Source organism: Corvus moneduloides, chromosome 3 (genome assembly GCF_009650955.1).
Source record: "Corvus moneduloides isolate bCorMon1 chromosome 3, bCorMon1.pri, whole genome shotgun sequence".
NCBI classification, from domain to species: Eukaryota; Metazoa; Chordata; class Aves; order Passeriformes; family Corvidae; genus Corvus; species Corvus moneduloides.
The window spans coordinates 74,936,124-74,961,537 of NC_045478.1; the positions used below are offsets into that span (position 1 = coordinate 74,936,124).

A 25,414-nucleotide genomic window follows, 5' to 3' on the forward strand; every position below is an offset into this window, starting at 1 on the left:
GTCTACAACCAAGGTTAGAAGAATGACTACTTCATACACATGTGCCCTGACACTGTGGGAAGACAGCTTCACAGTAAAAGATGACAAAGATTGGGGTTTTTACATGAACAATCTCTAATTTATTAAAGGGTTTTCAAAGCATTTTTTAAGGGAAATGTCCTGTAACTAGATTTTCAGCCTACAATCATGAATGTATTTTGAAGCATTTGAAAAAAAAAAAAGTACAATAGTACAGAGGTGAAATTCTTGTGATTACTTTTCGTAACATGTTCAGATACAATATGTTCATAAATTTAGCTTGTTTTCTTATGGTTTCTGGATACAGTTGTTAATTTCACTGCCTTGTAAATGACTTTCAGCACTTCTTAAGTGCTGAAATTCTTATTAAAATTTTGTCCATTGATACATGGTAATAACTGATTTATTAATAATCTGATGCCAATTACAGAGTTATTGTGTGCCTCTGCTTCATTATTAACCTATTATTTTGCTCATATGTTTTTTCTAAATGTTGTATTCAATTCTTTCAAAAGCTAGCACAAATAACCTGAATGTAGTTAACAGTTGGAAATGGAAAACCTACTTATGACATTTCAAACCAATCATAATACAGGATAAAATAAATTAGACCCTGATTTCAAGCTCCAGTTTTTTGAATTCTCTTTATAACTAGAAGATACTGTGAATACATACTGTGCTTCTACATTGTAAGATTTTCTTTTTTTCAGGTCCCACAATTAATTTCTTAAGATGCGAATACAAGAATTCACAAATTTTCTCATAAAGCACTGTAAATAAGACGAAGGATTATTAATTTAAAGTATTTTTGCATTCTTTTTTAAAAATATACTGGCTGTAACAGAAAGTAAAAGGGTTTGATGTTGAAATCTTCGTTCCAATTAGAATTAGGTGTACTTGGCATAAAAAGTACAGTGCCAACATTTGTCGAACAAGATCTCTGTTCTCACTGATGTAATTATACTAACAGCTCTGTGTGTAGGTTTAAAGCCCAGATTGATATCAACCCCATTAAAGTGAGCTCTGTCCTACAAAATAAATATAGTAGCCACGAAAGCTACCATAATGTAAAAGCTGGACTACACATAGGAGAGAAACCGAAGACTAGAGGATGGCGTGGGGGCAGCAGGCATTACACCATTCATCTGGGAGCTTCAAGACATTGAGCTTTTTGTAGTAGTGAATAGGAAGCACAAATTATTTATAAAGGGGAAGATTTGAATGGAGTGCTGGGCTCATATCAGTAAACAGCAGGTAGTTGAGAAAGTACATATAATGAACCAATCTCATTATCTACTGTAATATAGTTCATCAGTGAAAATTATGATCTGAAAAACATCAGAAATCACCATGTCACTAATTAATAATGGTATATTGACACAGAAATTATATGATGCATTTTTCCAGCCCCATTCTTACTACATATGTAACCTGTCATTACTGAACCATCAGCTAATTCTTCCTACAGCATTTTTACAAAGAAAACCTTCAGTTTTATTTGTAGTCTAGACCCACTCTCAGATGATTAGCCTTGTCTAAACAAGGATCAAAAATCTTCATTTATTATACTGGAACAAATGGCAACAAGTGGGCTTTGCAACAGTCTGTAAACCAACTCAGTAATGTAAAACAAGAATGCATTGGAAATGAACAGGATTATTGATCAATAGGTCAGATTTTTGATTATTGAACAAAAGGCACAGAAGGATATGCTCTTTATAAACAGCGTTTATTCCACGCCTACAAAAACACAAGCCAATCTTCCCACTTCTGTTGTGGGCTGAATGAACAAAATCTTTTAAAAATGGTTTCATTCTAATGCTGAAAAATTATTCTGTGAAGCCTTACCTTAAACATTATTTCAGTCTAATTTAACTCCTTACAACATTCGAAAAATGAATTTCCTTGATTAAGGCTTGTCGCTTCAACTTTTTCTCTTGTCATCTGACCTGACTCATACTCTCTGTGGCACACTTTCGGGACTGATATTTTAAGACCTCACCAACTGCAAGAAGCTAATTTATGGCTGCTTTTAAAGCAACATTAATATAATTTCTATAATATTTTAGAAGAAAGAAGAAGAAAGAAAAAGCTGAAGACAAAAATACAAGCCATAAAATTTTATTAAAATGTATGTATTTCTGTCCACTGGAAAAGACTAAGGACAGGAAAAGCAGACTTGGTACAGAATGCATAAACATTTCTAAATTGCTAAAATAACCTTATTTCAGTGGAATAGTGATATTAAAACAATGGTTTTTTACCAAAAAGAATCAATATGGAGCAAATGAAAAGAGGAAAAAAAAGAATCCACAAAACTTTATCTCTACAAACACAAGTCTATTAAAAGAGCTGTATGTTTGAGAAATAAATTCTAGATATCTGTGGACATCCTGTGCTGAGTGAAGCAAAACTGCTAGAAAGAAAAAAAAAATAATAATTTTCTGAATTTCAGATGCTTGAAACACTAATATATTTTGCATTTAATGATAATTATTAGAGTAATATATGATAACCAGAGCACAGAGGTTGATCACCAGAAAGAAAAATGAAGTGACTGTTAGCTCCTCAGAAAAATCCTTTTCTTCTGAGTGCTGTTTGGCAACAGTTTGTGGTATTTTCAAGCTTTCACAAAAAAACTAAAACAAACAAACAAACAAACAACAAAAAAGACACTTTAGCTTTCTAGTTCTCTTCTGGGCTATTTTTTAAATGAATTACTGGCAAGCTAATATGTTTGAGATGATGAGCCCTTGCAAATAATAAGATATAAAAAATAAATGTTGAGCTTGTATATTTACATGTGAATCTTCAGGTTTAGAGGTGATACATTTTCAGTACTATCTCTACAAACATGAAAGCTGCTTTTCATATCGAAATTGAAGTTATTATCTACTCAAATGCCTAAAGGAACTGATCCTTTAACATTTTCCTCTCCCTTGTTTGTTTTTGCCTATTTAAAGCTAAGTTGCTATTGTGCAACAAGTGGGAGCTTCACAATTCTTCCCACTTCTTTCCAGCTACCGCAAGGAAGAATTATGACTGTGGCAAAAAAAAGGATGAAATTTTTATCAGAAAGAGTAGCCACTTGAAATACTCACAGGTATTAATGCACTGTACTCAATAAAGAAGATTAGGGGCTCCCTCTTATCCATGAATAATTTTTTTGGGTGCTAAGTACATGCAACAACATAAGTGAAAGTTTGGATGATTTGTCCAAACATACTTAGAGGAAAAGAGACCCTAAATCTACCTACCTTCTCTACAGAAGCCTTTCTAGAACACCTATAATTTGAAATCTTTTTTTTAACACTCTTTCCCAGAGAGGGAAGGCATCTAAAAGTTTTATTGCCAGTAGCCTAATAAAGTGAAACATGACACTCCTATAAGAAGTCCAAAGCAGGAAAGTGAATCACAGAATTGGTTAGGTTGGAAGGGACCACAGTGGGTCATCTGATCCAAGTTCCCTGCTCAAGCAGGGTCATTCTAGAGCACATGGCACAGGATTGCATCCACTCGATTCATCCTCAGCAAACCATATACTCCTCTCCTGTGGCATTTCTATAATTCCCTCCAAATAAGTCATTTGTTAATGTTGATATCCACAACAGTTACATCAAATATGATCTTCTGGACGTCCAATTCCTTTGAAAATCCATATTTAAACATCAGTAAGATTATATTCATCACATACTGATTAGCCTATATGCCCATCTTAAAATTCTCTCGTTACTTCAAGAATTGATTACCATAACAAGTTTCTACCTGCCCCAAAGCCTTTTGTCTCTGCTCTGCTCAGCATAGGATAGGTTTGACCACTAACAACAAAATAAATGTTAACCTTTCATTTTGAGCATGGTAGAACAAAACCATTTCAAAACACAAAATCTCAAAATAATTCCAAATGAGACTTCCAAATTCAGGGTGAAAAAAAGAATAAAAAGAAGACACTTCAAATACAACATCACCTAGTCTTCAAAATACACGTGCATATTTTACATAGAAAGTAGAGACAAACCACCTTATCCGTATCAACAAGAGACATTCTTTATTGCTAAAAATTCTTGCCTTCAAGTATTTTTTGGACTAAATAAACCATGTAAAAGTAGAGCACAGTATATTGTTCCACTCTTTTTGGAGCAATCCCTGCTGATAACCCATCTTGAAAATCAGTGAATGAATTGTTCTATCCCTCTTGATTTCAAGTGTTGAAATCTATACTAGCTGCAACAGGAAATCCCCAGTATAGTTGTACTGAATTGTCCTAAAATATTTAAGCATTTCTATGACTTTTCTAATTGGTTTCAGAATGAACAATTGTCTGGCTCTCAAAACAATCATCTGAACTACAGTCTTTGTTATCAAGGTGCAAAAATCTATATACCTGCTTTGGGTATCTATTATTTTCTTATCTTCCCAAGCAGGCAAATAATTTAAAAACATATATAAATTAAATGGTACAGAGAACTTATTGAGTAATTCTATTTACTGGTACTTTGTATTTTAGAAGATAGTTTTTTACAACAACAAAATTATTGTTGGAAAATTTTCAGACATCATGCTACAGGTGAAAAGTATGAGAAATAAAGGCTATTTAAGAATTTATCATAGTATTATTTTTAGCTCTTTACCTACTACAAAAATACTGGTTTAAACTCAAAATGCTTATTGAAGCTGCCAAAATGAAAAGTAAAACTCTGGTAACTTCAGATTAGACTACAGTAAAGTATCTGGAGAGAGAAATCCTGAATTTCCAATTTAATTTCAGTAACTCACGATATTATAAATTTTTTCTATGCCAGCCAACAGATATATGCAGTGAAGCAGCAGAGAAGTTAATCAGAAGAACAAATTAGAAATGAGTATACTGCTCAAAAGTGGGCAAGCAGTACAAAAAAACCCCAATCCAGCTAATAAAACATCAACAAAAAAGCAACAAATTAACAAGAAAAAAAAAATCCAAACCCACAAACATCCAGCCAGGTAGGAATACACAGAGAAAGTATGATAAAAGAAGCTTTCTAGTTATTGCTTATAGTGCATTTTGGAATTTTTTTAATCAGTGAAAATTAGAAGGCTCCAATACTTAATGCAATCACAACAAACAGAAAATATCTAACCTTGCTTTCTAAAGAGATTGGAATTATTACTAGTATTATTAATGCTTCACTGATTCCATACCTTGGAAGACCGAAAACAGAATGCTGTCGATTTTACATCTGCCTTCTCTTTGTCTGTGAGAAGAAGACTCTTGTCATCCAGGAGACTTAAATATTTTCCTGTTGTGATATGCCTTAGTCGGAATGCCTGTCCCCATCTAATGTGGCTGCCACTCCACCTAAGAGAGTCCATAAAAAACCATTCATTAAAAAAAAATAATGTTTTAACTACCGGCAAAAATATTTTAAAGTAAAATATATTGCCAACTAGTTGCTAAAAACCACAAAATTCACACATTGGATTATCAGCAAGAAAGTGGCTACTTTGCGGTTATCCCCTACAAAACCATTCTAATAAATAATCTTAAGGTCTTCCTTTGCACAAGCTGCCTTTGTTCAGACTGAATTCCTCTTGAGAGAAGGTACAGATCGCCTACAGAAAAGAAGGCTTATGCTGTACACAAAGAGTTTAGATCTGCCAGTTCCCTCTCCAACATTTAATCTAGCAGCAGCTGTGATTCTTCACTCTCCCAGAGTCCTCATCTTTTAGCAGTCAGCAGATTTTAAGCACACTTTAAATGCTGTGCAAAAATAAAATGGCTAAAATAACAAATAAATAGAAACCCTCCTAAAATAAATATGAAAACTTATTAATCAAAAAATGGCCCAGATTCTTCTTATTCTATAGAAGAAAGAAAGGCAAAGCTTATCTAAGCTCCCCAAAAATTACTCAACTTAAAATACAGGTCACAGGTTTGAACTTCTTGCCCTAAACTGAAAATTCAGCCCTGCTGTTCTTCCTGCTTAATTCCTGAAGATAAATTTGTGTAGGGGTTACTAAGGAGTATATATTTCACAAAGGCTTTTCAGCTTGGCAAACTGTCACAACTAGGATATTTTCCTAGTCTTCATAAAATTTTCTTCAGTTTTATGTCTTCAAAAGTTTGCAATTCAGATATATGTGAATGCTGCATTTTGGAGAGGAAATCATGTATTTATTCTGTGCTTGCAAAATGCCCGTCATAGTTGAGTTATGATATACTGCCAAGGTTCTGCTGTGCTTCCACAAATACTAGAAATCCTCTATGCTTACTGTGGCTTTAAAGAGCTTAAAATTATTGACATGTTCACATAATATCAATGAAATGTACAAATGTATCCTTATGAACTTAACCTTCTTATAAACTTAGTCCCGTATCAGAATTTTGTATTACTGCATGTTCTCACTTGCCTTTAAGGTAATTCTAGATACAGCATTTAAAAACATAACAAGCTTTTATGTATATGTTTTTGTATGTATTCATGTGTAAATCACTTAAGATAGCACTTATACAGATTTAAGTCATTTTCATTTTCCCTGACACACAGATGTAGCAGGTCAAAGCACTTACCTATTCCACTTGTTTAAATGTGTCTTCTTAAGAGTTGGCCATACTGGATGCAAAGTATACAAAACCAATTCAGCAGACATTTTCAAAGCACAGTTTTTAAAATGCTTCTGTTTTGTAACAGGATTTATTACACTTCAGTGATTAAGCTTCTAAACCCTTTTAGTCATTGGTTTTAAAGAGGACAGAAGAATAAAAAGGTTTCCTCCCTCAACTATTTTCTTTTGTAATCTAAAGAGTCTCTTCTGTTTAAGTTGAGGGAGCTTTGGGGTAGAAGGAAATATGGAAGCTTTCTGTCTTAGAAATACATTTATCTTCTTCTGTCTTCTGCACAGCAAAGTCCATATACTCCTCAAAAGGACATCTGAGTCCAGTGCTCTAGCATAACTTCTGTTTCTCTAGTCAGTAAAATGTCAGGTCATGAATCTCAGCTATTGTGTTGCCGAGTCTGGCAAAATCCATCAGTTCTGCACCTTTCATACCACAGGTCATGCTGGGGAGCTGCCTTTTCCCTCGTCTGATTCAATTTTCCCTAGGACCCAATAGCTACACACCATAAGAAAAAAAAAGTAGCATAACTGAGCCATGCTCCTAGTTCATGCCTGCAGGATAGGAAAAATAACAATTCATGTGCACTTACAAGAAAAGCTTTTTGAGCAGAATGTATCTTGTGAAGCCATTTTTGACTACTAAAAATATTTTTTTGCAATGTGAGAACATGAACTCTGTACCCTTTTGGGTAAGAAAGCAATGCTGAGCAATATTATTTGGTGTCCTGTGGCAGGGCATCCCAAGGGCATCTGTACATGTAGACTGCCCAGGCAATTTTTATGAGAGTTCTCCACCAATGAACAGAGCTGAGAAAAAAATTGTTCCTTTAGAAACTTGTAAAATTCACATAGCATTATATCTGCAGTCATTCTGGGAAGGACTACAACTGATTGAGTACTTCAGGCATGCATACACAAAGCTACAAATTGGAGCATTTGCATGAATAGTAATGGACTGCAATTCAGCACTGAATGTATAAAGCAATTAGAATATCAAACAGGAAAATAGGTTTGTGAGGGACATGTAGGAGAGAGTGTTATTCTTGGGATTTTATTTAGTTCTTTTTCCTGGTAAGAAAATTATGTTTTTTAAAAAGAAAGATTACCACTCTCTTTGTTACAATTGTTTTGACAGTTCTTGCAACTTCTTTCAGTCATATATGTTCAAGTGTTTACCTTCAAAATTTGTATACAATGCCTGTCAAAGTGATATATATGATGGTCATAACAGAAACCTGTCATTTCTTGGATCCCCATGTTGCTCCACTACTGCTTATTAGGAAAGTAAACGCCATGGGGAAAACAAGAATCCAGAGCTCCTTCCACAGTTTCATTGTTTTTGTCACTGTCTCAAGGTCTATTTTAGTCCAAAGGAAAAATCTCACTGCCCTATCACTGACATTTAATGTCATCCTATTAATAAAATGCACACAGAGAAAACAGCATCATTGGAGTGCAACCTTTTCATAAGCTGCTCTGATTTAATCTCTGAAAAGCAATCATTTATTCATCACTACAAACTTTATCACAAGCACATATTGTAATATGATTTAAATGCAATTTTACACTGCAATTACCTTAACAAACAAGGCACAATTCCTTACTATTACTCCAACACTTCCAATAATGCATATAGAATTTTTTCTGTAAATTTTTTATTTTAAAGTCTTCCAAATGGCTTAAACAAGCTGGAGGAGGAGTGTCACATGTCTTTTTTTTTAAGGAAACCAGTTCTGGTTTTGTCATTTATGTACTAAAAATGTAAATTATGAATTCACTGACAGCTATAACAACTTCAAAAACCAATCAAAACACACACCCTCTCTATAAGAACTTGTTTAATATTTAATGAAAGCCATATAAAGCATTCTTAAGGATTATTTTATTTTTACTTGTCCAGATTTATAATTATCATTTTGATTTTATAAGATCACTCTTACTGTACAAAAAGTGTCCTGCCAAATGTCCTTTTTCTGAGATAGATTTTACTTACGCAACTCTTAGAGTCTCTAGTCGCCAAAGGGAACGAGCATGAATGGACACAGCACCGCCTTCATAATGGACAGTTCTGGAAACCAAGCAATGGCACAGACTAAATGTTCAGCATAATTCATCATCATATGTGTTTGTTCATTTAACCACATCTCTCATTTTAAGATTGTCAACAAGACTATTGCGTTTGTCAGATTCGAAGGTTATTAGATTCAAAACCCACTCTTGTCAATTAAACCTTCAGACTTAGTTATTTAAATTTTGTTTTAATTGTCCTTAGCATCCATTATTGTGACATTCATACTAACAAGGTTTATACAGCATTTGATTAGATATTTTTCTTAGTGTTTTAAGGATAAAGAATCCAGAGGGAAAAACAGTATCAATAGCCTGATAATTACAGTATTTCTAGAGTCTAACAAAAACCAAATACCAAACAATGATGAAGATTTGTGATCACTGCATGTATCTCCCAGGAAAGGTAGTGTTTTATCAGAACTTATACTATTAAAGTAACTGCAACCTATTACACAGACTTTTGAAAACGAACCTATTTAGCACTTTATTTTAATAGCGTAACACCCAAGATACCACAACAGCCACACCAACAGTCTTCACACATCCCAGATGTTAACAGCTTCCTATTTAAAAGTTTTTCTATGTAATGACCTCTCTAATTCCTGCACATAACCAGAAATCTAAGTATCTATAGAAAACAGTCAAGCCTAAAAAAGATAGTGAGTTTTTTCTCCATTATTCTACACACAGGCAAGTGATCTATACTGGATGCACAAAATGGTTAAGATTTACGATCACCAAAAGGTCTGAGCAGATAACCCTGCTTTACTTCAAAGTAAACACTAAGTTAGCATTGCCATTCTAAATTTAAGGAGCCATTCTCTGGATTGTGCCCTGCCTGTGCCTGTGTTTCTGCCCTATGACACTGACAGAATTTAACAGCCTAGACCTTTCCCTTGGGAAAATAGAAAAAGAGTTATTTTTGCAAAGGAGTGCTGTCATTATGCTTATCAGATCAAGCATGTCAGGGAGCACTACCAAACAATGGCCTAGTTTTATAGATCCTGGAAGAGCTGATGGACTAAATAAATGTTGTGAACTTCACTCAAGATCAGGCAACACCAAAAATAGCCAGCGGCATAACTTTAGGAAATATTAATAATGAAATTGTAGGCATTCCCCATTCTTTTGACGACTACAATTTTGGAATCAAGTACATACTACTCACTAGGCTTTAGCTTTCGAAGTCCTCCTGTGGATATAATACAAAAGGACTGAATGCTTAGCACAGATGAAAATCTAGCATTGAAAGAAGTAGTTCAAAACCAAAAGAAATAGAGTTAGAATATACTTCTCAGTACTGTTAAGCATACATGAAAATAGATGTGCTAAAATTCATCTTGGAATGTAGTAAAAAGTATTATGGAAATAAATACTTCCAGACATTGCAAAAGAATGAAGACAAATCATACAAGAGAAAAAATTAGTCCAAACACAAAATAAGTACATCTCACTACAATTACAGAATCAGAAACACTGAACATTCATGACCCAGGTATAAATAAAAACTCTGGCACATGTTCCATGTAGCAAGAAGTTATAGGTCGATGCATAAATATGTACAATATTCACCCTCTGACCTTATATCCACTATTTTCTCCAAGTATTATCTCAGCCATTTGCTGCAATGGTTGTGGTGCTAGGAGCAGCTGGCAGGTATTAGCAAGTCTCTCATTTCCCTCTCACAGAAGGAAATGAAATTCAAAGGCAAACTTATTTTTTATTGAAATTTACCTTTATTAGTACAGTAAAATGCAACCGCTAAACAACCTTGAACTCAGCTATTTCTCTGTTCAGATACTCTCTCTGCACTTCAGGTGTTTGTTCAAACTCTTCTTCTGCAGCTAACAGACCGAGACTGGATTTAGGTTGTAACATCTCAAGAATAACAGATCAGATGTCACCCTGGTTGGTTGGTTTGGGAGTGGGAGGATGTGGGTTGTTTGTTTGGGTAGCTTGGGTAGGGGTTGTCGGTTTTTTTCAAAGTTGAAATATTCTGATTACATCTTGGCTTATTTCAGTATGAACCTCACTCACAAAAATGCATTTAGAATCCTTGCACTTGCATTCTGTGTAATATAAAATGAAATTTTATCAGCAGTTTACAAGGCATTAATTATATGAAAAATCAGGCTGAAGCAAAGTTTTAAATCCGTAAGAACATTTCATTCTTAAGTTGGTACGTTTTTACTTTTCAGGGATGAAGCTCTCTCTCACAATGGAAGCCCAAAAGGTGTCACAGTTTCTCAGTTTGATTATTCTTTTGAAGATAGTTTTTGTTTACACATAGCTGTTAGGTCAGTGTAACATTAAACACCTAAAAAGCCTCCCATCTTAAAATAATGGCTTCTCATAGGTGAAGCAGTTTACTTTTATGTGACTGTCTATCCATTATTTTCTTTCTCTGTTCCCTACAAGGGGAACTATCAGTCTTAGAATGGTCATGAAAGATGAGAAAATGGGAAAGAGAAGAAATCCTAAATGAAAACATATGACTTGTTTACCAAAGGAAATAAAAAGGATTCTAGGATTTTCTCTTAGTTCCATATGAATGTCCAGGTACAGCAGCAACAGAGGGAGTAAAGGCTAAAAGACAGTTAGAGAACTTTAAGGACAAAAGTCAAAAAGGCAGAAGCAAAGCCTCAGCAGAAGAATAAGTGACAGCAGTCTGGAGGGGGACTGAAAGAGAGCTGGTGACTGGAGGCTAGGGATCAAGCATCCCTACAGGAAAACAAAAGGAGAAGCCTGAAGACTGGAGTAAAGGATGGAACAGCAAGACTTTGTACAAACACGAAAGGAGATACATGCTACAACAAAGTAAGTTAGTGCAAAGCATTAGAGTAGGGTGTAAGCTCCTGTGTTTTTAACTAGATGCTGTCTTTGCTACAGAAAAGATGATAAAGAAAAGGTGGCTTTGAATAAAAGATTTCTTTAAAGAAGGGCAAATCACTTTGCCTTTACCATAATAGCATGCATGCTGAACACATTGTCCCAGAGCAGATGAATAAGTTCATAACCCAGACCATCTCAAAAGTTTTTATGCTAAGGAATTGAAAGTTCATTTTTAGCTCTTTTCATTAAAATAAATGTAGTAAACTGCTCTGAGATTGCTCAAACCAACTTCCTTAGTACTTGTTCTATATATCATTATTTGATAGGATGCACCTCATTTCTTTTTATATACTTCTGATGACAGTTCAGTGCTGAAAAGGAAGGATGATTTATAACGTTTGAATCCTTTTTGAAGCTGACACTAGTAAGTCATATCAAGTACTGGTACTGCCAAATGAAAAATTGCTTTGAATGACATGAAATAAGCACAAAAATTCTCTGACTATCAAAGAGTTACTACAGATTTACATTGACAGGACAAAAAAACAACTGAGTTCCAAGGTGCAAAGAAGAGGCACATTACTTGCCAGACAGTAGAGAAAAACCTCCACATTACAAAAACTAATTATGAAATTATAAGTAATGTAAGTGTATAAGGAAAATACAAACAACAGCAGAAAAAGAGAGGACAAGAAGCTACAATGAGTGTTAGTCTTCCTCAAAGCTGGGGATACCTTGTATCTTCAGAGCCATACCCATAACATTAATATGTGACTTTTTTTTCTATTTTTTCCAAATCATTTTATCCATGTATTCTACATTTATGTATTAAGGATATTAACCACTTTTATTTCAAAATAAAATATCTATAAGTAATTCAGAATCTTTGAGACTTGTCAGTTAATCTTTATTATAAAACTTCATCTAGTTAATTTTTTTTTGCGTAATTGTCCTGGGTTGCAGTGTATTCTATTACCATCCTCAGGAGCTGTTGAAACCAGGTGGAGCAGTGTTTCCTTGCCTCCTCCCCCCAGACTATCTTTCTGTTAATTGCCCATCATTGTCCTGCCGCATGACTCAGAGATAACTCCCTCCGGACTATCTTCTGTTAATGAGCCTAATCAACACTTGGCCTCATGACTCGTTACCCCATTGTGAGATGCTCCACCCAGAGGGAGGAACCAAGCATCCCATCGTGGATATAATCTGGGACTCTGACCACCAGAGTCACCCCTTCCCACTGGATTTCCAGAGGACAGGAGCTACGCAGCCACCATTGGACTTCCTGAGGAAGAGCAGACTGTTTTACTCCAGGATCACTGCTTCAGAGGACTGCAGCCACCATTCTACCAGACTGCTACCACCACCCTGCCTAACAGGGTGTCAGGTTGTACCTTGACTCTGTCAGTTTGACAGTGTTTTCTTTTACTTTTTTTCCTTTTCTTTAAATTCCATTAAATTGTTATTCTGACTTAGTGCCTCCCACTGGTTTATTTTCAAACTAGTACAGTAATGAAGTAATTTTTTGGTCTGACATATGACTGTAAGTTACATTTAAAACACCATCCTTTTCCTGACTATGTCGTTCATCTATTTAATTCCTCTAAATCCAAACTAGAGCTGGGACTGGCAACCGCATTTGTCTCCCTGCATCCATGCAGCACCAGGGACAGCGCCACGGCCGCAGCGGGACCAGCTCCTGCTCTCCCCGGCTCACTCACAGTGCTCTTCTCCAGCTTTCCAAGAGTGGATGCAGAGGGAAAGCGACAGTAAACATCAAAAAGAAAGCTCCATATCTGAACCTATCATCTTGAATTCCAATAATGAATTAATTACACAGGTTTAAAATAGAGTACCACGTGTCAACCCCCCTGGAGAACCATTATTGAATTTATATTCTTATTAAAGTATTGTTCAGCAGAGAGAGGGCAACCATTTCACTGAAGTTCACTGACTACAAATGGGAATTAAATGAGGTTAAAATAAATTACATTAAATAACAGTGTTTCGATACTGCTGAAGTAGTCTTGGTTGAAGAACCTGCAAATCCTAAATTCCACAGCAAGAAAATAATGGAACAAATTTCAGTATCTTAGAATGACTCAGGCCACCATAAAAAAACAGTGTACCTGGATCACACACAAATTAATAAATCCAAATAACATGTCAAAGTTCAAGTGAAAGAAAATTTTCCACTCCTCTCAATGACAGACAAGGCTGGTTTTAGTTTGAAAAATCAGTCACTAAAGAGCTCTATGTATGTTTTCAAAATAATTTTTAAAAGCACAGCCATCACTATTCAAGGCTCAAGGGCTGTTTTGGGTGCAGGGGAAAGGTTATTGACTCATGCTGATTGAAAACTTTCTGAGTTCACATTTCAGTCATAAATCATTCTCCACACATGCCAGATCCCAAACTTTCTGAGGTACAAGAGACCTCATTAGTTCATAATGCCATAACAAAATGTGTCAGAGAATGGCATGGAAAATAGAAAAGGAGCTGTTATTGGCTAAGTCATACTGATTTTGACCATCACTTTAAAAACCTGTCCATCCCTGAGAGTAACACTAAGTGTTCAGTGTAATTTACAAAAGCCTTAACATAATATGTTTCACCCAAAGAAAGTCTCAAAGGCAGGAATGGTAAAACTGCTTCTGAAATTAGGCTACATTTATCCATTCCCTCATGAAGGCCTGTTCTGAATGGATGGTTTGAGAAATTGGAGTCTGCTCCAGCCCAAACAATACTTTGAAAAGCCAGGAGCACTTTTCTCTCTGTCACAGGTAATTGCTTTCCATAATGATGTACTTCTGAAGGGTCCAAATTGCACTGCAGTCATCACTTTAAAACACATATTGGAAATCAAAATGCAAATTAGTTGCAATGGGAACACTCATAGTTCCTTTCTAGACTGGGAACTATGAATATCAGAGCCCTACTACTGTGAAGTATTTAAGTTCTAAAAGAATATGACAGATGGTGGTATAATAAAGAGCAAGCCCCACAACCCAATCAAAAAACAAAAACCCTCCAAGTAATTTTGATTACATATTTCTACTGCTATCTGCCATTAGCTTTTTTGGGGACTTCTAAGGAAAAAAAAAACCACAGGAAAAAAACAAAAACAAAAAACCAACCAACCAAACAAACAAAACCTCCAAACCAAACAAAAAACCAAAAAAACAACCACAAAACAAATCCCCTCAACACAAGAGAGCAATCCAAAACTCTACAGTCATGCCTGTACTAATAACCAGCTGACATTTCTACAGGAAACTAAAAATAACACACATAATACAATGTCAATAATGTAAAACAAGTCCACTTAATTGAATTGCAAAAAGAAAGGGGGGGGAGGGGACTGTTGACTGATTCAATTGTGATAAACTTATTATGAACGTTTTTAATTTTTTTTTTTTAATTCAGAGAGTGAACCAATGGAAAACAACTTCACAGAAGCACTTTAATGTATACATGCTCTAAATACCAACTCCCACCATAATTAGAATAAATTTATTCATTCCTTTGATATTATGAATTCAAAAGTGAATACTCTATACTATAATTACCAAATAACAGGTTTAAGAAAAAAAAGTGTCACAATTTCAACAGGAAAAGATGTCAAAGGAAACTAAAGACCATTTCAAGGTACCTGTAATACAAAAAGTGATTTAAATCTTCTGCTGGATAACCATATATAACCCTCCACCCTAAAAAAAGAAAGAAGTATTAAAAATTATTAAAAAATTTCTCCTGGAGGGAGAAACTGGAGGGGAAAGGGTAGAAAAGAAGGCTATGCAATCCTTTACTTAAATTAAAAAACATACATAAATCAAGGAATCCATGGTGGGTTTGCCTCATTCCTACTGACAAACTGTTTATATCAGCCCATACGATGGGATCTAGATCACAAATCATGTGGACAGACACTGAAGGAAAAGGAGTCAAGGTAAATATGGATTCACAGCTACTGTGCTGCTGCAGAAGTTTGCCCCAGCTTTGAAGATAGATGGAAATCAAAGTAACCACCATAAGAACACCAAACTGATAAAACTATGCTTTCTCTTATCTGTCTATACCTCTATCTGTTTTTTAATCTACCTGGAAATGCTTCTGAAATTTGACTTAAAGAGCCACTCTGCTAATTTAGGTCTAGCTTGCTAGAGATAACTAAAGCACTTTGAAGAGTAAAAACACAGTTTAAGGATTCTATGCATAAGGCTTAAAGCAGCTGCCTTTAACCAGCAACATACCTAACTAGAATATGCAGTAAATTATATTTAATTCAGTGAAATTGCACATACTTGACCTTTGTCAGTTCCTTTTTTGTTCTTTATCTGGGTCAGTGAGTGAAGACTACCAGGGTATCTTTCACCCCGCCTGTGGAATTTTAAAAATATACCACTATATTCCTCTACTGCAGTATCAAGTGAGCCAACATATTACCACAAACTTCTTGACTTGTGCTGCTTCCAATTAGAACGTTTTTTGATTACAAAGAAAACTTAATCAAGCAACTTCACAGAGGATCTACTTGAAACTGCTTCCTAAGGAAAAGTTAAGTTTCTGACTTGACAGCAAAGTCCCTCTTCCACAATTTCATGAATCCACCCTACCCTCTAGGTATCACAGTACCACAATATAAGGGCCACATGGAGGGACACAGAAGCTTAACATTTAAGCAAGGAAACACAGCACAGACTCAGAAAAAAATTGAGATGCAGAAAATAATTTTATAAGCTTTTTAAATTACTATTTCTGCCACTGTACTAGGTCTCTTCCAGTGTAGATTTGGATGACCTTGACTCAGAGGAAGCTTTGTTAGGTACTGTAATCAAGAAGAGAGTATCTGCCCTGTCACTGCTTCATAGGTCTCCACTGTGCAAAGTGAGAGTATAAACTCTCATGTGTACAAGAGAATAAACATCTTGAAAATTTGTGTTTTATTTTGAACTCCTGGTACTCTTTGAAACACTTTTATACTCAAAATTTATGTAACTGTATCAATGTTCTAAGAATAGAGTAAAACTACAGTTATTTTTGGAAATTGCCTAGGAGGATACTTCACATCTAAACTATTTATTCCCTGAAATAGATACCAGGTGACATTATGGAATAAAACTGTTATTTTAGGATTGTCTGATCTTCTATTTATTTTAAAAGGCATAAAGAGGAGACCTCTGCAGAAAAATAAAAATGAGATAGAGGAATTAATGAGTCATAACAGGAATGGTATTTCTCAGTGCTCGTTTATGCTGCCACTCTGCACAGCACACCTGCTCTTCAGGTATATGCTGGAACAAAGCAAACCAAACAAAATCACAATAATCTATCACCAGACTACTTCAAAAGGTAACAACAGGATAATATGGAATTATTGTACTTCAAATATATCACACCTTAGTATGCCTCATGTGCAAAAGTTACAGAACTAAAAGACAAAATAATTTTTCTTAAAATTTCCTACCTGCCAAAATTACCCATATTTTTAAATATAATTCTGTCAAATGTTGAATCACAACCATAAAAATGATGTATGCATGCATATTGAAAACTGAAAGGAATTATTTTGAATTTTTTTGAATAGGCAACAGTCCTAATTAGGGATGAAGTATAGATACTTTAAGCGATCACTAAATTTAATAATAATTCAAGAGAAGAAAATGTGGGTCACAGAGCGATTATAAATAACTCCTTATAGTTAAAAGTAACTATAGATTGTGTTCTAGGTTTATTAGTAAAAAATTCTTCAAAATATTTCAGAAAAATAGAAAAACTTCAGAAAGGAGATTATGGAAAAAAAAAACAAACTTATTTTTATTTTGCTTGTTTATCAAAGAAAGTTCCTGAATAACAGTACATTTCAGAAGATCAAATCTGTTTCTATCAGGCACTAAGAAGCAATGTTTCTCAGTATTGATGTCAGGAAAAATAAAGACAAAGACACATACTATTTGTTGCCTACTACCTCTGCTTCTTTGGGGGTTTTAGACAGGTATGGGGAAGGCAGAAAGAAATACAGAACACAGCAGACACCGCAGAAAGAAATACAATTATCTGATTTGTTTACAAGCACTGCTCTGCAGATTAAGAAATTAACCTTATAATATTCTTCCCATGTTATAGGACAGAAAGATGCATCATGTGAATGCACAAGCAGGTCAAATCAATTTTTTTCTTAATTTGCATTTTCACACTCTGTCACTGTGTTTTACATATGATCTTAGTCTTGTAGAAAAGAGATTTTTAGTGTGTTTTTAAGGACTGAAATTCATTTCTGAAGTGTTCGATCAACCTATAAATCTGAAGTTACACTACAACTGCATTTTTGAAAGGAATTTTGCAGGATTTAGATTGAAGTAAGAGCAAACACTATAGGATCCTATTTATTTATCGCCCTAATTTTTTTCTCACTTCCAGGCTGAGGATAATAATAGCTGTGATCAAGCTGTTATGACTCTCACATGGTGACTAAAATTAAAACCTGAACTGATCACATTATAAGTATCAGCATTTTGAACAATATTCTGCATTCAAAAACTATTCCCTTGTCTGAAAATGAGAAATATCTACGAAGTGTTGGTCACCAGCTGTATAAGAAAACTCTGAGGTTTTTCTCATTAACATTTAAAAATTCATAGAATTTTTTCTATGAGAGCTTCCAGAGTCTTCTCCTTACCTGTACAAATGAGAATAAATAAAATAAAAAACACATTTCTATTTGCAAAGCAAGGAACCTCATTTTGATGAGTGAGTTAATGAATGGCACTTCCTTTGTCACGGAAATGAAGCTACCCTATATGCTGCATTAAACAAACTATTCCAAAATACCATTTAGCAACATTTAGCATTTAGTCTGAAGGTAGAAATAAATTATATGACACTACCTTACCGAAAACAAATTTAGGGCATATTTTATTAGAGCAAGTAAAGAGGGCTGATGCAATCCCTCCACTGAGACATGCCACTTACAGGAACAGTCTTCTCGCTATTTGGATTTTTTAGTTAACAGAGAGAGACACATACCAAGTTGTCATCACTTCTCTACTTCCATTCTAGGATTCCTTGAGTCAAGAAAATAAGCATAAATTAAATTCTAGACTGCCATGACAGGTAGAACTGAGATTAATTCCCAGATTAGTTGAAGGATTGGGCAGTATTCTTACATTCCTGTCCTAAAGAATTTTTTGTAATTACAGAAAAAAACAGCAATAAAAAAACCCAACACATTTAATTCACAGTGCTTTTGAATCAGTAAAAATGGAAATAAATTATCAAAAATCACAACTGCTTTTACATCTGGTAAGTGAAACCAGACTTGAACAATACTGAAAAGAAAATACAAAAGGCTCATGTCCAAAGTTTATCTCAACAATATTCATTCTTACGAGTAATAAATCTCATCACAATATCTTTCAAACAATTGTACTATCACTTATATTCTGATTCAGCAACATTCATTACTATTATTCTTTATAGGCTGGAAACCTACCTTCTTTGTTCTTCTCCATGTTCACCTGAAGGGACTGTCAAACATTCATCCATGTGACCATGCAATAACCTCAGAACATCCCCTCCTATCAGGTATCCTTGAATAAAGGGAGAAAACCGAGTGCATTTCTCTAAACACAGCAACACACAAAACTACAGTTCAAACTGTAATAAATATTATCAGGTTGATTTCGGTTTTTTCTGTTGGCATTTTATGTTACTTTTAAAAAAGAGTCAGAAGAAGGGGGAAGATATCTCATACCCTGGGGAGCCAGTTGAACACTGCCAAGTGAGAAAAGTTCCAAGTTAGCAGGTAGGTAAGGATGGATCAGGATAAAGAGGAGCCACAGGCAGGGGATTCTACATAGCCACCACAACTAAGAAAAGACTGAGCCAACCGAAACAAGGAACCAAGTACTCCTCTCCCAGATTACAACAGAAAAAATGAGAAATTCTTCCATCTTACCTACTCACTTTTCATTTTACTTAAGATAAGCATTCCAGTTAACATTCTCCCAAAAAAAAAGGACTGATTTAGCTAGTTCATTATTTTTAAAGCCCTTTTTGGAGTATTTGGAAGTTTTCTGTGAGAAAAACTTCTGGGAAGATCCATTCTACGTTCTGCTTGATAGAAAACCCAAAACCAATAATCATGATTTATTTGGACTCCAAAGGGAAACTCCCATACTGCAAACACCTCCACTGCAAGTGCAGGTTCACAGCCAAACACTTGGCTTTACAGTGTACAGGTGTGTGTGTGTTCACAAACTAAGGCACAGACCATACACATAGCATTACAATATTCGAAGTGCCAGGACTTTGCAGCCAGAAGCTGAAAATAAGGCCATAATTCTAATCAGTAAAGATGTTAACAAAATAGATGTTTTTTCATCAGTATTTTTGCAGTAGAGATGTGACATTAAAAGGAAATATGATTTTATGTTATTCCACAAATATTGTATTATAACCAAGCAACTGAGGAATACTAAAACCTGGTAGGTTTTAAGCACAATTCAATGGTATTTTTTCAGCCTGACAAGCTAAATGTAAACACTTCTTTGTGTCCTAAACTCACCTTCCCTTCTTGCTAAAAACAGTTAATATCAAATTGTACCTTTGAGCAGGATGCCATAACATAATTCCTTGGGTTTAGTGTTATAGCAACAAGATGTTTCAAAAATTATACCTGAAATTATATTTTGAAGCAATGTCTATGTTAATAAGTAATGCTGTGAAGTAAGACAGATCTGTACTGGTAAATGCTGTTGGAGACCCTTCAGTCACACTGCACACATTTAACAAGTTTATTTTGAAGCTACATGAATTTTTTTCCTGAATATATCAGGTAATATTTCAGGATATATATTGTTAAACCTTTAAAATCAGTATAAAGTTGGTATTTATGTGGCAAATTTTAGCACTGATTTTTTAAATTCTTGATCTTGACACAGCAGTGTATGCCCAGGTAACTGTTGTTATATACATTAATTTTTACATGGACCTGTGTCAATATAATTCTGTAATTTGTTTTTTAAGTGACCCCCATCTACTTCATCACACAGAATTAGCAGAATTACTTGATTTGACTCTAAACTCTGTTTTTACTTAAACAATAAATTGACTTCTGCATAAGCCAATTTTACAGATATGCATGTAAAAATAAATTATTTTCTTTGAACTACCTCTAATATCCTAGTTCATCTTATAGACTAATTATTCATTATTTTCACTTCAAAATAATTTTATTTAACTGAATAGTTTAATTAATTAATCTATTTTTAATGAAAAGTTTTGATTAAGAGAGGGTATTGTAATGCAGTTATTCCAATATATTAATATTTTATTTATTAATATGAAAAAGCATTTTGCAGATAATAAAAAAAATAGGTTTATTTCCTTCTTCCTTTTCGAGGTAATTTTCTCTGGCTTGGCTACCATTTTACTGAGGACATAGAGGAAAGGCCTCACACACTAAGTGTGATATTCACTCTCCCTTCACCACAGGACTACCTTGATTACGGGAACTGTTGCCTCTTTTTCAAGAGCAAGGCCCTTGCTCTAATCCTTTCTGACACTAGCCACCTGTTTTCTCTAGAAAACATACTTATCTTAACAGAGATAATGTCTGTACCTGAAGAAAGTGAAAATGGAAAAGCACAGCAACAAAGAGCAGGCACATACACAGATAAACACAAAGCTGCAAAAACCATATTACATCATTTTCACATAATTTCCTGGGAGTATGAGTACACTATATGACACCATGTCATTGTGGATTTCTGCTTCTCAAAAAGACAGGCAAGTCTCAGTAGTGAGGTTCACCAGGCAGAGATGTGACACACCACAAATCTGCGTCTCAGCACATAAACCATGCCTGGATTATTAGCAAGAATGACACACCAGTGCTGCCAGCAGTGGGAGGACAAGGAGAATGGAGTTAATAGGAAGAAGCAAACTGAAAAGGTCTTCTCATTAACAGAAAGTTTTTCTCCATAAAGTTCAGGACACTGCCAAGCAATGCACTAGCATTTTTTAATAATGGTTTGTACTATAAACCATGTCAGAGAATGTGTACATGCAGAGTGATTCTCATATGTAAAAACACTATATAAATGATTATATAAAAAAAGAGATGCTGGCAATGCCGTTCCTAAAATCTGAATGAGCAAAGTTGCAAGAACATTCCATTACTGAGTTTTAAAATATGCCAAGTAAAAAGAATTGATGTGAAATTTCAGAGTATTGCCTCTTTAAAAAATATTATCCAAAAATCACACAAAATGAAATGACCTGCAGCTTTAACCTTCTTTAAATTCTATTACAACACCCACTCAAAACAGTCAGTCTGCAGGAAAGTAGAAACCATAGGCTTTACATTGTGACAGACTTCAGAAAAACACTGTTCTTTCCTTCGCTTTGGAACCAGTATGGCATAAATTCAGGGATTCTTGTCCTTTCAATGTCAGAAACTACATTAAAACTCTTCCCTAATTCCTAAATAAAATAAATAATTCTTGAAAGCTGTTCTCTTTCTGTCTTTACCCTCCTCGTGATTTTCTTTCCAACCATATGTTACTCATAAAACCGTTTCCCATCTTCAGTCTTAGGATTTCACATCGTGCTTCCAAGCCTCTTGCCGTTTTTTACTCAGTCTCAGAAACATGCAACCATGACTGCATACATCAGAATGATTTGAGATAATATTTTAAACCAGGACCAAAAGCCATTTCAAAAAACATATTACAAATGTTATCATATCTTTAGAAAAATGAGATTTGAATGAGCCATTCAGGACTCAGCAAAAATATGTAGAAAACTATCAGTGTTACTTTGAGTATAACCTTCCCTCTGTTTTCAGATCAATTGTATTACTTCTTTATTGTATTCAATGTTGACATAGGAGAAAACCTCTCCCACATAATAATAATATGGATAATAGGCATAATAATTTGATTTTTAAAGTATTTCATTTACTATCAGTCTTTCAATATTTAAAGTTGAGTCAATCTTACCTTGGGCAACTTCACTTCCTGAACTGATTGGTGCTACACTCCAGAGCGTCTGCTGGAAGGCTGCATCAACATGTAAGCTACCATTGCCGTAAGAGAGATGCTAGAACCAGGAAAGAGGGAGGCTTTTATTTGAGGTTAGTTAAAAATCTCATTACAGTATACGATAATAGTATCAAACATTCTCTTGTTTCTTTCAAACATAAATTGTTCCCATTGACTGTATAAGCAAACACAAAGTTAGACCTGGGTACTCCTCAAGGGACATTAGAAATAAAGCTAGAATAGTAAAGCTTATTTGCCACAAAAAAACATACAGGAACAGTACAGAACAGTCAGAGTCAGTTAGACTATAGTGAACACTCTGAAGAACCAATTGTTAAATGCCGTGGGGTTCTTATACTTGTGTTTTCCTTCGACACACAATGAGAATTTCCATGAAGTTTGAATATCGGGATATCACCTTAATCTGTATTTCGAGTCTAACTTGCCACTTGAATATTTTTTGCAGGCCACTGGTTTCCTAAAACTGCCGTTAGGTCAAAGAAATTATGTAAACAAACTACTGACTTTGTAAGTCACTTAAGACAGTTCACAAAACATATTCTTGAACAAAGTTTTCAAGATCCAAGCAAAACTGAAACAGTCTTTTCTCGAAAGTCTCACTTCCTACCTATGCATTCAATGGGTGCTCTTTGGCTGTGTTACTCCCTACCTTCTGCCAATGCTGCGGACCTTTGCAGTAAGTGCAACAGGTGTTGTCTCTTCTCAGAATTCCGTGTGAGTTCCAACTAGTTCAGTGACATTGTCTCAGAAATTCTTATCTCAAAGCATACTGTATTGCATCCATACAAAATCATTTGACCCTCCCACACCATCAGTCACTTCCATGGATACATTGTCAGTGCCAAACATCACAAACTTATATAAGATTAAGGAACCAAGCGCTCTGTGAACAAGCAGCTGTTTTGAACAATAACGCTTATCTTGCTAGGTAATAATTTTTCAAGTGCAGTAACATTTATACACTTTTATCAGAATTTTATCTTAAACTACTGGACAGTAACTGCATTTATACAGTAGTATTGGTCTTTGTTTCCATATGTTGTTGCCAACATTAAGAGCTTCTGGGTAAAATAGCTAAGGACACAAGACAAAAACCTCAGTGGAGGTCAGAAGAGGGTAGATTCTCAATGACATGTGCAGAGTTCTGTCTCCCTACCTGCATATCTTCTAGCTGTACAAAAGCACAAGAAATAGCACATCAGCTCGTTTAGAAGGCCCCCATAACAGCTAATGACCTGCAAAGTAAGAGATCTCACAAAAGCCATGTTTACGCTGCACCACTGTCACTCAGCACATGTAATGGAGAAGATTAATGAACAAATAAGTTCTTTGCCTTTTATTCTTCCCTTACTGTAGGTATATAACTTAGTGAATGGCAGACTAGGATGGGAGATTAGAATCTGCAGCCCAGCTCCAGCTCTATTTTTGCCCTGTGGGCCTTAATTTTGTTAGGGTTCTTCTGAGATCACAATACCAATCCAGTTAGTGACAACAAGCAATTCAACCAAAGCAGGAATATTACTTTTCGAGGAAAACACATCATTCAGGATAGACAAAAGAGGAGGAGAACTCCTCCATCATTTATATCTGCCATCAGTAGAGCACTTCTTCTAACTGTGTGTTTTGTACATGTTAATTAACTGATTTTCAAACACGGAACTATCAATTGAATTAGCGTTACACTTCTATAGACAGGACACTGAACAAAAATACATTGCTGACATCTCTCTTCAGAGCACCTGTAATTTTTATCCATTCATTGGATTCCAGTTGCAGTTCTGATTATAATCCAGATGTCTCAAGGTGAGTCACCAGAGAATTATAACTTTAAAAAAGGATGGTTCAAATGATACAACATATGATCTCCAAGGCAGAGTATATTCTGCAATTCCTTTCTTATCCTCACTTCCCTAGATTCGTTGCAGCATCCTTAAATTTACAACTGACAGCAGGGGTTCCTACCATTTACAATTACATAAACTATGGTGTTCACTCCCTAGAACAATTCATAGAAAACAATAAAAGGAAGCTTTGACCATGTAGAGAAAATATCCTGTTAACGGATATCCAAGGATTCAATTATATCAAATGTATTGAAAAAATCCCAAAAGATTAGAGATGCCAGTATTTATCCTGGCATTGCCCAAGTTTTTAGTGCTACACTTTAACAATCTCAATGTTGTTTTAAAGCAATCTGCTCTCTGTCTGTAACTTACTGGACTTTATTGGTTTTGCGTTTTCAGCACAATAAAGGTATCAAAATAAAACAAGTTCCGTATGTGATGTCTAGGATGTGGACATGACACTGACACTGGTGCTGAACAGTCTCCATACATACTACACAGATATTTTTTACCTGGCGTATCAGTGCATCTGGCAGAAGTGGAAGGTTGCCATCATTGATGGGGACCACATGCATAGCACATCTTTTGGGTATGTAGTAATGTTTGGAAAGCAGGAATATGTTTGGTTCAGGAATCCTGCTGTCTATTCTGATCTTCATATGGGTCTTCCCCACTACAGGCAGGTTGTCTCAACCAAGTAATGTATTTCCTGCACCAGTGTCCAGGTTCAAGCAAAAAGCTAGATTTGTCTTCCCTACTGTTAGACTGATAATCTCCTAAACCAGCATTTAACCTGCAACAGGGTTTTTATCTCTTCTCAGATTTAAATCATGGTATTTTATGAGTATGGGTTAACACTACAGTCCACAGGCAGTTTATGTCAAGGATAAACTCCAAGACTCATCTCTGAGAATACTGCAGGTTTCCCAACTGAATGTAATGGCATATTGTAAACTCTATACTGCTCTGCAGCAAAGTAACAATCAT

The 25,414-nt window shown here is 35.1% G+C and overlaps 1 protein-coding gene across 2 annotated transcripts in view; it reads right to left on the bottom strand.

Annotated features, from left to right (window-relative positions):
* RYR2 (ryanodine receptor 2) overlaps positions 1-25,414 on the bottom strand; it is a 391,308-nt gene that overhangs the window by 195,805 nt on the left and 170,089 nt on the right. For both annotated transcript variants that reach the window (XM_032102227.1, XM_032102226.1), the window contains 4 exons: positions 22,521-22,620; positions 19,010-19,106; positions 8,609-8,683; positions 5,200-5,356 (listed from right to left, as the gene is read on the bottom strand). In XM_032102227.1, the coding sequence (XP_031958118.1) occupies positions 5,200-5,356; positions 8,609-8,683; positions 19,010-19,106; positions 22,521-22,620 (429 nt within the window). The remainder of the gene's footprint in view (positions 1-5,199; positions 5,357-8,608; positions 8,684-19,009; positions 19,107-22,520; positions 22,621-25,414) is intronic.